Source organism: Dermacentor albipictus, chromosome 9, assembly GCF_038994185.2.
Source record: "Dermacentor albipictus isolate Rhodes 1998 colony chromosome 9, USDA_Dalb.pri_finalv2, whole genome shotgun sequence".
NCBI lineage: Eukaryota > Metazoa > Arthropoda > Arachnida > Ixodida > Ixodidae > Dermacentor > Dermacentor albipictus.
Genome location: NC_091829.1, coordinates 41,687,972 through 41,703,998, shown reverse-complemented (window position 1 = coordinate 41,703,998; position 16,027 = coordinate 41,687,972). Strand labels below are relative to the sequence as shown.

The following is a 16,027-nucleotide window of genomic DNA, read 5'->3' as shown; positions in this document are numbered from 1 at the left end:
GCAGCGTTGAAGCATTTTTCCTGGTGTCTAGAGAGCTATGGTATATTGTAGCCGAGTACAAGGTCACTGTTATGATTACCGGCTGTGGTCATATTGTTTTAATGAGAGTGAAATGTTGGCTTGCATTTAAAAGACATTAGGGAAGGAAATTTGCTGTCCTCCCCTGTAGCGTACTGTATGGTTAATGTGTTGCAATGCAACATTAAAGAATTGATATTTGCGGAAAGGCACTGAATGGCGGAATGTCACTGTTAGAGAGCTTATTAACATCTTCTAATGAATTGCCTTGCAAGAACTCATCAGGATAACTTTGTGTTCTTGTAGTAAAACATGTTTACCCTAGTACAGGTATCAGTCTAGGTTATGGCTTCATGGATAACCAGGTGTGTTTTGTTGCTTGAAGTGCCAAACTTTCTGCACTACGGGGGACGAGTATTGCTTTCAGGCGCATGTTGATTGATTGATAGAGCAAAATCGAATGAGCTGATTGGCTTGTTGAGCACTACGCCATGCGAAGGCGATAGTACTGCTGAAGTGATTGTCGCAGAACACGTCCCCAGGTAAAAAAGCTCAGTGCCAGGCATTCCCAGGAATCTGCTGAGAAGCTGGATCAAGTATTTGACCTGTGTGATTTGGCTGAAGCCATGCCACAGATCTAAATGAGCAGCAGGATAGAAGTGAATGATGTCAATCAGTTAAATGGTGATGGTCCTCAAACTTTCAGCGGTCATTTAGACATCTGTGCATCTTTTAGTTATGCAGATGGATGCATAAGAGAACGGCCACACATTGAGGAGCACTGAACTAAGTTGCTAGGCACTAAGTCTTGTGCCCTAATGTTCCTAATTTCACTTGAAAGCATGTTGCGGATCAGCATGTTTTTTAATCGTGAACTGTGTTGTAGGAAGTGATGAGTGAGCTTTTAGTTGAGTTGGGGTGTGGCCTTGTAGCAGTGCCAGCATCAGCACTGCTGCCTAAATATCTGCTTTGTTTGATGTGGTACATTTATTTTATTCGGTATGGTGATGATGCATGGTGGTAGGCCTTTAGAGCGTCCTGGTATGATTCTGACCTGGCTAGGGTTGTGCCAACATCTTGGTTAAGGGTGGTGATGCCAGCAATGGTTGCAGCCCTGCTGTCTGATGAATCTCTCTACCTCACCTGAGAGCACTCCACTAGTTATCAGGTAATAAGATAGACCCTGTGCCAGATCTCGAGCTAGGGAATAAACCTTTAGATTTTAAATTGGGGATTGGGAAGTGGGGGTGGAGCTAGTTATGTTTGCTTCTGTTTAGGGCAAATTCACACCTAAGGCACAGAGCAAGGGTTTGCATACAAGGTTCTAGGAAAACCAGTGATTTTACTAATAACCTATTTGTTGTTCTACTGGTAGTTGATGATGCCTGCTGCAATGCCAGTTACAATACCAAAGTTGAGTACAGAGTAAGGAATAGTGTGCTGGTTACATGAGAGCATCATGACTTAGCACAGTGCATTTCAAGAGGTCCAGTGAGGTGTGCCACCCCATGCCCCAAAAAAAGAACACACACACTTCTGATTTATGTGTTCTCTGTGCTTCTTGTATACACCTGAGTTTACACATCACATCTTAGTTAAGTTTTTGTTGCGCACACTTTTGCATGTTCGTAATATTTATTTGTATAGTTTTTGCACACTGCTCATTGACAAGTGAACCATGGTCTAAAGAAAGCGCAAATGTGAAGTTAGAAGACTAAAGTCTTGTGCATGCTGCACAGAACAAGGGCAGCAATTATTTAAGGTCCCTTGTGCGTTGACATTGAGTTCCCTGCAGCACATGTGTAACAGGAGTTGTGGGGAATTGCGGCACTTTCAGTGTGCACACGTTGTTCATAGTCCTTAAGAATGCATGCTAATAGCTCGGGAGTAATTAGACGTTAATGATGCACAGAGCACACATACTAGTAGTTTTTCTGTAGCAGTCACTGCCTCAAGCGCTCTTGCTTTTCATGTGGAGGGTGCTTGAGTATACTGGTTGAGGTGCCTTGAATGTGCTCGATTCCCAATAATTTGAGGTTTGTTCCTTACAGCCTGCGTTTGTTAAAGTTAAGCCACAATAGATGCATCTTCAGTTTTGTGGTGGCTGTACTGCCGTGAATATGCATACATTGTAGTGCGATTCTCTTGCACAATCAGTGCAGTTAGACCTTAAGGAAACCTATGCAGTTTCTTGGAACATATACTATCATGTGCCTGACTCAATATATCCAAGCTAACATGAATGGAATACTAGATGAGTTGCGAAAGGTTCGTGCTTAGCATTGGGGGGAAAAGAAAGGAGGCAAGGAAAAAGTAGGAATGACATGAGCACCATCTTTCAATTGAAGGTTTATTGAAAACCTGTGGTGAATGTATATACAAGGCCACACTCGTTCAAAAGAAAATAGAGAATTTCAAAACTGTGGGAGCAAAATCAGTTTTCACAAAGGCAAAGTGCAGTTAAAGTGTTATCTATAAAGACATGTTTAGTTTGCGTGGTAAATGGCTGGCTCAAGATTATGCACACTTCTTGATCTGGAAATGGCAACTTCATGGGTGCACTTACCTACATGCCTCGTAAGTATGTAAGTGTTATTGAAATCTGATAAACAGCCACATGAACAACAGTGGCTTGATAAATAAGAGCTGAGTGCACTTTTTGGCAAATGAAAATGTTCCCTCAAGCGGATATTACTAAACCAGCCTGTTTGGCAAAGCTAAGTCTTGCCGTAAGACAGCGGGACCTTGTAAGCAGCATCTTTTAATCTTTCTTTTGTGGCTCTGTATGTTTAATTGGCACATGTTTTCAATAAACCTTCTTTTAAAAGACAGCACTTGTGCCACCTCCACCTTTTCCTCGGCTCCTGGAGGTCTTTCTTGTGTTGTAAATCACGAATATCCAAGTTACAGATAAGAACTCATAAATTGCTGTAAAGAAAGTATGGAGATGCTTTTGTTATGCCTCCACATTGCACTTCTTATTTAAGTGCAGTGTGAAGCGTCAAGCTATCATGAGCTTTGTTTCTGTTTAGCATTTATATTTTTCCCTTGTGCATGTTTGCTCTCAAGTAAGAAATCTTTTTCACATTTCAGTTCGCATTTTTGTGCAACACAGGGCAAAATCTTTTTCGTGTCTGTATCATGAACGCCATCCATGAAAGGCACCTCTAAATGTAAACCAAATTAACATTCTGAACTTGGTCACCAGGGCAGTAGTAATTACTACATAGTAAAAAAGTAAACAGAGCACACAGGAGAATGATTATTGAGAAATTTTTGATCTGTTCTGCTGTTTGTTTTTAATGATGCTGAATATGCGTGACATGCATTCAAAGCTACATCTTCAATAGGTGTGAATTATTTGATGGCTGCAGGGGATATCATAGTCATTAGATGTCCAGGTGGCATAACAAGACTCACAAGGAAAATCAGTTTTACATATAGCAACATTACCAAAGCCATGGTTCTCTCATCACACACATTTGTATGTGTCCTTTTGTGTTTTTTTCCTGGTGCACCTTAGCGACTATATTGCATTTTTATCCACCATGTCAAAACAGTGTGAGACTGGTTGTGAACTTTTTTCACTTGATGACTAGGAGTGTAAATGACTGAGCAATATAATTAAGATTCAGTCAATTGACGTTCACACTTGTTCTCTGAGATTCACGTCTGTGACTTTCATGAAATGTAGAGGCTGTGGTCGTTCAAAAAACTTGAGGTTGTGAGGATCGCTAGATGTGTGATGTGACCTAACATTTGCTGCCTTTTTGTGGAAGTCGGGAGAGATAGCTGCTCATAGAGCCATCCATTAGGGCGTGCAAAACATTGTTGAATCAGAATGTTTTAAGTTCTCTGTGTGACTTGGGAAGTGTGTAATAAGGTGCTGTGCTGGTCTTGTACATCTTAAGGACGTGCCAGAACACTACTTAGTTTGACCTGCTTAGGTTAGCTGTACAGTGCACAGAGACAATGGATGAAGGATGAGGAGGACACAGAACACAGAAGTAAGCTAACAATGAACGTGTTTATTGAAAACAGGCATGATGACATAGGCTAAGTTAGTCTTGTAATATGAAGGAAAATACAACATAGGTTTCCATGTGCCTACGGGGAACTGCTCTTTATGATGGCTGTGAATATTGGTGTCTTATTTAAGGCCTCCCATGGCACTGCAATAGTCATCACTTGTGATTTCTTTGTGGTTCTACATAACGTCACACCCTCTGTGCTTACCCAGTGGCTATGGTGTTGCGGTGCTGAGCTCGAGGTCGTGAGTTTGATCTCGTTCATGGTGGCCGCATTTCAGTGGGGGCGAAATGCAAGAACGCTCTTGTACGTATATTTAGGTGCTCATTAAAGAACTCTAGGTGATCAAAATTAATCTAGAGACCCTCCCTATGGTGTGCCTCATAATCAGATTGGGTTTTTTTTTTTTTTGGTTTGATACACCGGAATTAAATTATTGGTCATAAGAAGCACATGTTGAGAAGTTGCTGTTTGTTTACATGCAGCGGACAAGACTTGAGTGATTCTTTCTCTATGTCTGCCAAGTTTTGTGTCTTTCTTCCACTGTCTGTGTGTACTGTTCGCTTCACGTGAGGTCTCATGTGACCAGAATTGCACAGAACACGACCGTGATTTTAATGTACTGGGTGCGCGATGTGTTTGAAGACATGACATCAAGTCACCGTAGACATTTAACATTCTCATTCTTTCTGCTTGCCTTCATCTTCCACAACCCCTCGGTCACCTGTCTAGCACATTTAATCCAGGATATCAGCTTTCTGTTGTACAAACGAGATGAATCCATATGCGGTTCTAGTTGCCTTATATGCCGACCACAGCCACATTGAGATTGACACTTTCATGAATGCCTCCAAATCCTTCCTTTCTGGAGCAAGACAGCAGTTTATGTACACAATTATTATCCAAGAAAAAGAGAAATAGGGGAGAAATTAGTGCTGCCGGTGGTCCGACGCCACTTAGGTAGTCGTTTCTCCATCCTTTCTGTGCACAATGTCATCTGGTGCCTCTCTTAATTGATTTGATTGCTCCTACAGGGCCAGTGCCACCCAAGAGTGGTTTGCTGTGAGCTTCTGCAGTCACATCACCTTCAATGTGGGGTCGTAATTGTGAATATAAACCTGCTACACCCCTAAAAAATTTGCTAAAGGCTGTTATCATTGAAGCACTGGCCAAAACCAACATGCACTATCTGGTTCAAACATTGAAGCATTATTGAAGAACAAACAAACATTATTGAAGCAAAATTCACTCAATAATTTAAGCTCAAGATCTTTTTGTTCTACTGCCTTTGAGAACACAGGCAGAAGAAACAATGTAAACATATTTGAATGAATATATCAATTCTTGTCAAGAATATCCTTGCTACTCATGAGGTCATCATTTTGTCATCAAAGACCTCGTGCACCCATTATATGGTGCTGCAGTGCGAAATGAATTCATTGTTGTTAGCTAATTTCAAAGCTCATACCCTATGCATTTTTGGTACTTAGAACTCTTTTATTATTACAGGAACAATGCTAATTGCTGGCTGCCATTGAAACATACCTCTATTTGACATGGCAAAGCAACATTGCTTTTGTTTCATACTGTCTCTACTTATGCTTATTGCTATTAGAGGAGCTGTCGTTTATTGTTTCCTGTGCTAGTTGGCAGGCATGGCTAGTTTATAAGACAAGGATAAATAGTTATTTTCTTGGTACCTGGTTTCTCATTTATTGTGTTTCGAACATTTTGCACTGGCCAGAGTACCTGAATGGCTTGGCATTTATAGAATCTGCATTTCTGTGGTGGATGTGTATATCTAACCTATTTCTCATGAATTCAAAGAGCCCGTGCATAGTTGCTGTGTCATGTTTATTCTAGTGCAGATTCTTTTAATATTTACTTTTGTCATTTATTTCTTGCACTCGTTCCCACTGTTGGAGTTGCACTTACTACTTTTTTTTCAGTAAGAATATTGGATGTCTTATGTGAAGTAAACAATTCTGGTTATTGTCATTAAAAATATTTGGTGCAATTTCTTAACTGCAAATGGACGTTAAGATCGTTAAACTAGTATTGCATTATACAAAACCATGTATGCTTTAAAATGATTCAGCCATATAGTCCTTAATAAAGGAAAAAATTGGTTTCAAGTACAACGTAGCCTGCTGTTCAATTTCATGACAACTACAAGCGCACTTGTTAGGCCATTTTTGCAAGGACGTTTTAAACACATTGCACATATTATTGTAAAGATATGGCAAATGTTATTAGTATGTGTACATGTTCTTGCTAACATTACATGAAGCTTGAATTAATGCTTTTTTAAACATGGAGATTTAGCACCAATTAAATCGCATACTACTGTGGCCCTGCTGTTGCATGAGCTAAGTGCGACTTCTTAGCTCATTGTCAAATTTTGCCATACTGCCAAATTCTGTAATGGTGGCATTTCGAACCACTCGGAGATGCCATAGAAAGTTGACAATATTTCAAAATCAACAATTTGATGGAATTAGGAAATTTCCAGAATAGCACCCTCTGATAAGAAAACTCCATGAAAACTCTGCTCTCTCCTTTCCTGTCAAGAATGCAATGCCAGGCTGACAACGCGCATGCTCTTCGTGACCTGATAGTAAGTTGCAGTTTTGCCCGAATGGCGAAGCACTATAGCGATAACAAAGTATCAAAGTATTGGACAACTACACGAAGTAGGGTTCGTAGTTCTATCATATTATAGATTCCCGTAAACATTCGCTCAATAACTAAATTAGCAAGCATGGTGTCAAGCTCGCGCAGAAAAACATGAACAGATCTCGCGCACTGACAACACGCATTCGCCGTCACAATGCCGGTGTGATGAGTGCAGAGGGGAGCGAATGCTTCTGCTGCCTGCCTCTCCCCGTTCAACGCGTCTCTGAAACTTGGGATTACCTAATCTCCAGCACTAGGCCCGTAATAAGATGGCACAAGCAGTCGCCAACCATCTTGGCTCGCCCAATCTTTGCACCCTCCAGAGATTCACAGCCGGGCTAGAGGAGGAGATGCGCACGTTCACTAATATGTTCCAATGTGTTCAGAATTACGAATATGCATTAAAATGTGGAAAAGTATGACACGTTGACCTAACTGGCGGATTTGTTATGCTGCACTGCTCGGGACTGGCCGAGGCATTGCTTTCGACTAGTGCGTGCTGTTGTACACAGTGTCTCCTGCCGTCCTGCGCAGTCCAGAAGAACAAACCGAAGAAGACCTGTGTATAGAGATAGAGAGGCCAGTTTCAATGGTAAAGACCACCAGTGACTGCAACGAAGACCTTGCGGTGAGTCGAGTTGAGTTGGTCATCTAGATTCAGTCTTGGCCTCCGTATAGAATAGCGGCACATCTTCATCGAAAGCACCGTCAGTGCGATCCAGACATTGTAACTGGTCACAGCGAATGTAGTGGCTGCATTGTAGATACGTGTGTGGCTTTGTCTGGCTGATGATTGAGCGGAGCAGTCCCAGACGAGATGGCGAGTCTGATAGCTAACAATTGGGACAGCGGGTGGAGAGATCTGGCTGCTGTCGCTTGATGTGTCTGTGCTCAGGCATTAGTGGCGAGGCGTCATCTCTGACACGTCGGGTGTATGTGCCCTGGTGCCAGAAAGCTTGATCGGTGGCCCACATGCCCCATAACTCCCATAATTAACCCTATGTGGTAGAAAGGAACACAGGGTTTTTCACATGTTGCGTTCACACACAATTGTTGGTTATGGCGCATATTGGATTTATCACTTATGTAGGGCTGTGTGCTGGCTGTGGACATTGACCCGATAGCTTAACTGTGTGTCAGGGGATAAAGGAGATAAATATGAGTTTCTTTCCGTCATCCATGCTGTGGGGTAACTGCACAGTAATGCGAGATCTAAAACCTCTGTAAAAAGAATACCGTGGAGAGGGTGCTCGCGTAACACTGCACAGACTTGGTGGGACAGGTCTACTTCGCATTTGGCTGGTGGCACCGACATGTTGGATCGCCATGAACGTCGGAGTGGGCCGTTTCGTCTCTTTATTGGCAATCTACTAGTGGTCGCCGTGGTCACACGTAATGCGTGTACTCGATGGTGATGTTGGGCTTGCCGTTGTACGGCGACAGCTGCGGCGGCAGCTGTTGCGGCAGAGGCGGCTGCGGCGGCCCACTGTCCGGTCCCATCCGGTACCCGCGCAGGGCGGACATGCCGGCTTCCCGGAACTTGCCCAGCGTGTTGTCCATGCAGTTCTGTCGTGCAAGAAAGCAGGAGTATACTGTTAGTATTGTGGCATATCTGTAGGTAATTGTTACGGTTCATTACACGGGCGCGCTGCGGGATGGGGACGAACATTCACGCGAACACACGCATTCGCGGGGCATTTTAGTTTACGCCGCAAAGGGGCAAGTATACGTGACAGCACGTGATCGTGCATCTGTGCGGAACCTTGCGAATGGAACAAAGACAGATGTAAAGTAAGAAGAAAGGGGCCGAAGCGGCCGTTTGATGGAGTGGTCGGCTGCCGTGCGCGAGGCCGTGCGTTCGGTTTTCAGCCGTGTATTTCTGTATTTAGTGCAGTTTGAAGCAAACTTCATTGACATCCGTGTGTCCATTGCGCTCATTCCGGCAAGTGTAAAGCTTGTGATCTTGACCATTTCTTGCCCCTCCCCCTCCCTTTTTTAATGTAGGCTGTCACAGTATGGCATCGACAGCTTTTATCTAAGTTACATAGAACAGGTTTGCATAGGATTGGATTCTTCGTGGTAGTGTTACAACACATATAAACGAAGTAATGAAATGAAATAAAAAGAAAGGAAGGACAAAGTGATGACTTGCAAATAAGTTTTATTGAGGACAGCTCACCAGTTGATGCCTAGGACCCATCAAATACAAGGATATGACAAAAGGAAAGGAACTTACGCGTTACTGCGTTGCCATTGTCCACTAACAAAGAAAGTATTCCCCAGTCGATTGACAGGTACACGTGCCCTTCTTCTTTTTCTTGATTATACAAGGATGGTGCACTGAGAAGGCTAACGTCATCACACAAGGTACCATGTATTTCGCGGGCTTCATTTATCTCCCGTGCTGTCTTTTCTCTGCATCTTCTTGAAACATCATTGAAGTAAGATGATATTTATAAAAAGCGCAATAACATAAGCATCATAGTGCAAACGAACTTCAAATGCATCGTCAGATATGCACGCAGTCCCGCAGTTGCCCAGGATGCACAAGCTCCCAAATATGTTGCTGGAAAGGCATGCACACTTAGATTCACAGTGATTACATGTTGCGAGTAGTAGCTGCACTAAACTCTTCATGCGCATGTTACATGGTGCTGCGGTGTGGTAACATGTAAGGGAAGTGGTGCGCTAGACCTTTTTAATGCTGAATGCAGAGAGAACCTTGAGTGGCGCTGCAATATTTTTAGTGAGGGTGTGAGTGGTTTTGAATAGTTACCATCATCATAAGCCTATTTTATGTTCATTGCAGGATGAGGGTCTCTTCCAGCAACTTCCAATTACCCCAGTCTTTTCGCTAGCAGATTACAACTTGCGCTTGCAAATTTCCGAATTTCATCACTTCACCTAATTTTTTGCCGTCCTCAACTGTGCTTCCCTTCCCTTAGCTCCCATTCTGACAGATTCTGTAACTATAATGTCCCACCGGATATCTACACTACGTATTGCATGGCCTGCCCATGAGCTCCATGTTTTTCTCTTAATGTTCCCTAGAATATCGGCCATTCCCGTTTGCTCTCTGATTCACACCGCTCTCTTGTCTCTTAAGGGTACACCTAACATTTTTCGTTTCTTCGCTCTTTGCGCGGTCCTTAACTTGTTGTCAAGCTTCTTTGCTAACCTCCAAGTTTCTGCCCCTATGTTAGCACTGGTAGAATGCAGTGACTGTGCACTTTTTTTCTTAGTGACAGTGGTAAGATTCCGGTCAGGAATGGTAATGCCCGCCTTACGCACTCCAAGCTATTCTCTAAATTTCCTTCTCATGATCAATGATTAGACAAATGCACTCCTGCACAGACTCTAGGAGCTAACTGGCAATCGTGAATTCTTGTTCCCTTAATTGTCAGGCTATTGAACATTACCTTTGTTTTCTGCATATTAACATTCAACCCTACTCTTAAACTTTCTTGATTTAGATCCTCAGTTATTTGTTACAATTCATCCCCAGTGTTGCTGAACGGGATAATGTCATCTGCAAGCCGTAGGTTGTTGAGATATTCGCCGTTGATCCTCCTTCTTATGCCTTCCCAGTGCTATAGCTTGAGTACTTCTAAGCATGCAGTGAATAGCATTACAGGTATAGATATTGTGTCTGCTTGCCTGAACCCTTCCTTGATTGGTAATTTTCTACTTGTGAAGAACCAAGATAGACGTGGAATCTAGATATCTTCCAAGATATTCACGTATGCCGCCTGTATTCCTTGATTACGCAACTACTCTGTGACTGGTGGTATCTCTACTGAATTAGTTGATGTTAATGGGTGGAGTAGAAGAAAGAGGGGGGGGGGGGCATTTTAGACGCGCTCCTATCCTACCATATCTTATCAGCTCCGATTGGTTCACAGGTTGACTACGCCTTCTCCGATTGGCTCAAAACGCAAACAGGGTGGAATTTGATAGTGTCCCAAATAAAATTCAAAAGACTGCTATGTTCCACCCCAACTCCAAAGAAACAGTAGCAAAAAAAGTAGCAGAAATTGACTTGTACCTTGAAAAGCTGGGCGGAGTTGTCGAACGGTGGGCTTTTAAGCTTGACGTCGGGCTGCAAAGTTGAAAAAAAAAAAAAACCTAACTGAAACATTCATGACAGAGAAAGTATAAGGAGTTGATGCCGTCTGCTCACGACCACAAACTTGTGAAGCTGCGCTACAAAGTGTTACAGCATTTCTTTTGCTCTGTTTTAATTGAAAACCAACTTTGTCCAGCTCGCGTGCTCCTATTTCTTGATCAGGCGATGGTTTGACGAGGAGGAACACAGCGACGTGCGTCGTAGGAACAGGAGTAGTGCCGACCACTCCATTTCCGACTAAGCCATGCTGTCTCATTGTTAACTCTGTTTACACGGGTTCTTGTACTGTACGATGAGTATATTCTACTTAAACAAAATCTATACTGTCCCTCTCGGAGCATGGGAACTCTAGGAAACATAGTCAAATACTGCAATGTGAACGTTTACTCAATCGGGGTAGTACGAAGATGCCCCTCATGTAGATAAATATGGCAGAGCGAATGTTTACTCCGTAGAGAAGTATGGAGACTCCTAAAATAGAATCAACGTGGTGCATTTAACATTTACTTCCTAGGGAATTATGAGAACCTCGAAAATAGAGTTAATACATCAGAGTCTACGTTGAGGAGGTATTTTAATGATTGGAGGTCGGCCGGATAATGGAGCATCTGGCCTGCTACTCTACGTAAGGGAGGGGGAAGAGGGGAAGAAAAGGGGTCACAATGATGGATGATAATGGGAGGAACGAGGTGAATGACACATTACACAACTGGTATCACAGGCGTGAGTCCAGGCCAGTGTCACCTAGGAAACGTGAAAGTGCACGCATTGTCTCTGTCGTCTGCCAACTCTGTGGCCACGCGCCTAGCAAGAGGTCCTCCGACAGTAGTCCATTGTGGAAATGTCTCAATGTATCTGCCAATGTCAGTCTTTCTCGCGCATACTCAGGGCACACCACGAGCACATGTCTCTGCAGCGCCACACACTGAACAGTCCGGGGAGTCTGTCCGTCCAATAATGTGCAAATATTTGCGCGTGAAGGCGACGCCTAATCGCAGTCTGTGTATCAGGCATGTATGAGGGCGTGGAATTCCACGCAGAATAGGAAATTTCCTATCGGGATCCAGGCTTTTAAGGCGGACGTGACGAGCGTCTGGCTGGGCCCAGTATGTTCTCGCCGCACTCCTCATTAATTCCGACAGGAGGCATGTGATGTCCGGTCTAGAGAATGGCACTACAGTTCGCATGCCATTGCTGAGGGCGCGCCTTGCTGCAGCATCGGCCATCTCATTACCGTTGAGCCCACAGTGTCCCGGGATCCATTGGAACACTATGCGGTGGTGTTTTTCTTGAGCGTATGAAAGTAGCTCGGTGATCTGCAGGGCCAGAACCTGATATGCGGTGTGGCGCAGGAAGCATCCCAAAATTTGCAGCGCGGGTTTTGAGTCCGTGAAAATGCACCACTCTTGAGGTCTTTCCCCGCAGATGTGGCGAATCGCTTCTCGAATAGCCACAAGCTCTGCAGCGGTTGATGTTGAATTATGGTCTAGTATGAAACCTCGAGTCATCTGTTGGGCTGGTATCACCACAGCTGCTGTCGATGCCTTAGGTGAAACGGAGCCGTCTGTGTACACATGAACATATGTCTGGTATTCTGACCAGATGTACGCGAGAGCAAGTTGTTGTAGTCCACTGACGGGAACCAATGATTTCTTTAGTATGCCGGGGACATGTACGCATACGGAAGGTTGAACCATCACCCATGGTGGTTTGACGGGGTGGTATGGAAGGGCATAGCCTGATGTTATGTGGGGTAGATGGCAACGGAGTGCACTTGTGAAACTGCTGTCCGGTCGCTCATGTAGAACCGACGTCAATGGATGACAATGGTGTCGCGTCAGTAAGCGTAAATACACGCGAAGTGGTTCGTGGGACAGGTATATCGGTAATGGGCATACGTGGGCTTCCTCAATTGCGCCTTTGTTGGATGCACGCCGTGGCAACCCGAGGCATATTTTGAGTGCCTGCGCTTGGACGCTCTCTAATGTCCGTAAGCAGGAAATGCTCAAGTTTGAGAGTATCGGAAGGCTGTATCGAATGTAGCCCACGAAAAGAGACTGATAGGGTCTTAGTAATGAGCCTTCCGTGGGGCCCCATTTCATGCCTGTTGCGAAGCGAAGAATATGGCAAAACAGATTAAGTTTTTGCTTCAACATATTAACATGCCTCGTCCATGACAAATCGCGGTCGATGATAATGCCCAAGAATCTGTGGTGGGAGACATAAGGTATTATGACACCATTAATGGAGATCGGGTAGCGGCAGACGGATTTGCGCGTGAATGCAACCACAGCACATTTTTCGGCAGCTAAGCGCAAACCCTGACGCCGTATGTATCGTGAAGTAGATGACACAGCCCGTTGCAATTTCGCACGTAGTTGTGGGCGTGTTGTACCAGAAGCCCAGATGCAGATGTCATCTGCATATGCACTGATGTGGATGTGAGGTGGAAGCTCGCTCACCAGGCCAATCAGTGCCACATTAAATAATGTTGGGCTGAGAACTCCTCCCTGAGGAACTCCACGGCATACCTGATGACGGTTAGTGTCTCCGTCAGGCGTGGACATGTAAACGAAACGGCCGCTGAGGTAGCTCACAATCCACAGGTAGAGCCGGCCGCCAATACCCAAGTCATCTAGGGCATCGAGAATGGCTTCATGAAGGATGTTGTCGTAGGCCCCTTTGATATCTAAGAAAACAGCGGCGACGAGTCGGCGTTGACGTTTTTCATGTTCCACTGTCGTAACGAGGTCAATGACGCTGTCAATTGAAGAACGACCCCGCCGAAAACCGGTCATCATGTTCGGATAGAGATCATTGCTTTCCAGAAACCATTCGAGCCTCGCCAGGACCATTCGTTCCATAACCTTGCCAACACAGCTGGCTAATGCAACTGGGCGGTATGAGGTAAGCTCATAAGGAGTCTTTCCAGGCTTCAAGAGAGCAACCAGGCGGCTTATCTTCCACTGCTGCGGAACAATACCGGAGACCCATGTGTCGTTGTAATAATTGAGCAGTGCAGTGCGACCAGCCCTGCCAAGGTGAGATAGAGACGAGTACGAGATCCCGTCAGGGCCAGGAGCAGATGAATGCCGACACGACGCAAGAGCAGCCTCTAATTCGGGCATCGTAAAGAGCAAGTCGTAGTGGTCACTTGAGGAAGGTGGCGCAAAAACTTCGAATTGGATAGAGGCTTGTTGAGTTGTGCCCACAATCATTTTGCAGAAGTCGTCCGCTACCTCCACATCATTGCGGCGTTGGTAAAGGGCCAGAGCACTGAAAGGGTACCTTTCTTGTGGGGGAAAACGTAGGCTCCTGACTACATGCCAAATACGTGACAGCGGCTTGCGAGGATCCAGTGATGAGCAGAACTTTCTCCAGCGCTTCCTTCCTAATTTCTCGAGATGGCGCTTTATTTGTCGTTGAGCTCGGCGACAAAGGGCGAGATCGTACGTGGATTTCGTCCTTCTATATTTCCTTTCAGCGCGCCGTCGGACTGCGCGCAAACTCTCGAATTCCACGTCGATAGGAGACCCCGATGAAGGTGCAGATATGGTCCGCGTGGCCTCACCGAGGGCGGACGTAATAAAGTCTTCTATTTAGAGTCTACGTTTTCGTTCTAGGGGAGAGTGGCCGCGTGGCCTCACCGAGGGCGGACGTAATCAAGTCTTCTATTTAGAGTCTACGTTTTCGTTCTAGGGGAGAGTGCCGTGACTCTAAAAGTGATGTTAAATATGGAACAAGTGTTTTCCTGCAAATTGAGTTGCAAGTGTTTGACAGATTAGTCCTAGGGCGGGGCATTTCCGTTCGAACGAACTGTAGCTTTCATTCCGGTGCCATATTGTGGAATATAAAGCAATAGCTATGTGCAGCCAGCTCTTCCGTAGCTCTCTGATGTGGCACGAATAAGAAGCAAAACATGAACGTTCTCGATGATCAGAAAGAACGATGAAAAACACTCGGCTCAATTTGTGGTCTGTTCGTCATCTCGGCCTCAACTCTGCGAGAAACGTGCGGCAGAACTCATCGCGCGACGACTGTCGACGGTAATGCGATTAGCTTCGAGCAATACAGCGACTCGCCGTATTTCTGAAGTCACATTTATTTAACATGTGTAGGGGGTCAAATCTGAGACTCGTTGCTTCGACTATATGCGGTATTATCCATGTAGTCCAACTCGCTTGTCATGGTCGCCTGTGAGCATGGCGGCATGAAGACGACTGCGTGTTGCCGATGCAGTGACGACAATGGAATGACGAAGGAATGACCACATGGAACGACAAAGGTGGTATGACGATATTGAGATGTCAAGTATTGAAAGATAGCGTTGCTATAGTGACTACAACATGACGACATGGTTAAAATTACATGATGAGTGTGTTCGATGATGGCATGACGACGGTGCGACCAAACCGGATAACGAAGCTGAAGGGAGGACGATTGTACTACCAGGATGGCATGGCGACGATGGTATGCCAACGGATGCATGATGGCGACAGTCTGACGACGACGCAGTACAACATGTCTTGACAACAGCGGCATAATCACGATGAAATAACGACAGCCTGGTTACGATAGGATGACAAAAAGGAATGACGTCGATGGATAGAGGAAGACGGTTTGACGACAGTGAAAGGGCGTTAATGAAGGGCTAACAACGGTAAAATGACAGCGGGGCGGCGACGACGTGACGAGAGTGGGATGTCGAAGCCAGAATGACTACGCTGGAACAACCGCGACAGCATCACGACGACGGTATGATAACGAATGGCTGAAAACTAATGCTATGACGGCATGGCAGTGATGGCGCAATCACGATTGAATGACTAATGTATAATTGGAATGGAATGACGAAGACTGACGTCGCTGGAACAACTAAGACTATGACGACAATGAGATGACGTTACTGAAGTGATGACAATAAAACGACGGATTGATAACAATGGTTTGACGACAATGGTGTGGCAACGATGACATGAGGACAGTAGGATCATAAAGTTAGAATGTCAATAACCGAAGAACCATGACGGCATCACGACGGCAGTGTGACAACGAATGGATGGTGACTGCATGACGTGACGGCGACAGTATGACGAGGTTCGTATGACAAAGCTGGAATGACGACTGTGCAATGACCACTGAGGCGTCACGACCATACCTAGTGGCCCAAGCATGTAG

At 44.9% G+C, this 16,027-nt stretch overlaps 2 protein-coding genes across 6 annotated transcripts in view; one reads left to right on the top strand and one right to left on the bottom strand.

The window, feature by feature from the left end:
- Positions 1-5,746, top strand: part of LOC139049705 (CAP-Gly domain-containing linker protein 4-like) — a 29,372-nt gene extending 23,626 nt beyond the window's left edge. For all 5 annotated transcript variants that reach the window (XM_070525440.1, XM_070525443.1, XM_070525442.1 and 2 more), the window contains one exon: positions 5,082-5,746. The gene's annotated coding sequence lies outside the window, so the exon portion shown is untranslated. The remainder of the gene's footprint in view (positions 1-5,081) is intronic.
- A 2,316-nt stretch (positions 5,747-8,062) lies between these two features.
- The window catches only part of LOC139049602 (uncharacterized), a 34,544-nt gene continuing 26,579 nt past the window's right edge, over positions 8,063-16,027 (bottom strand). Inside the window, exons 5-6 of the mRNA XM_070525187.1 lie at positions 10,769-10,822; positions 8,063-8,289 (exon numbers count right to left, since the gene is read on the bottom strand). Of these exons, the coding sequence (XP_070381288.1) occupies positions 8,110-8,289; positions 10,769-10,822 (234 nt within the window). The 3' untranslated portion in view covers positions 8,063-8,109. The remainder of the gene's footprint in view (positions 8,290-10,768; positions 10,823-16,027) is intronic.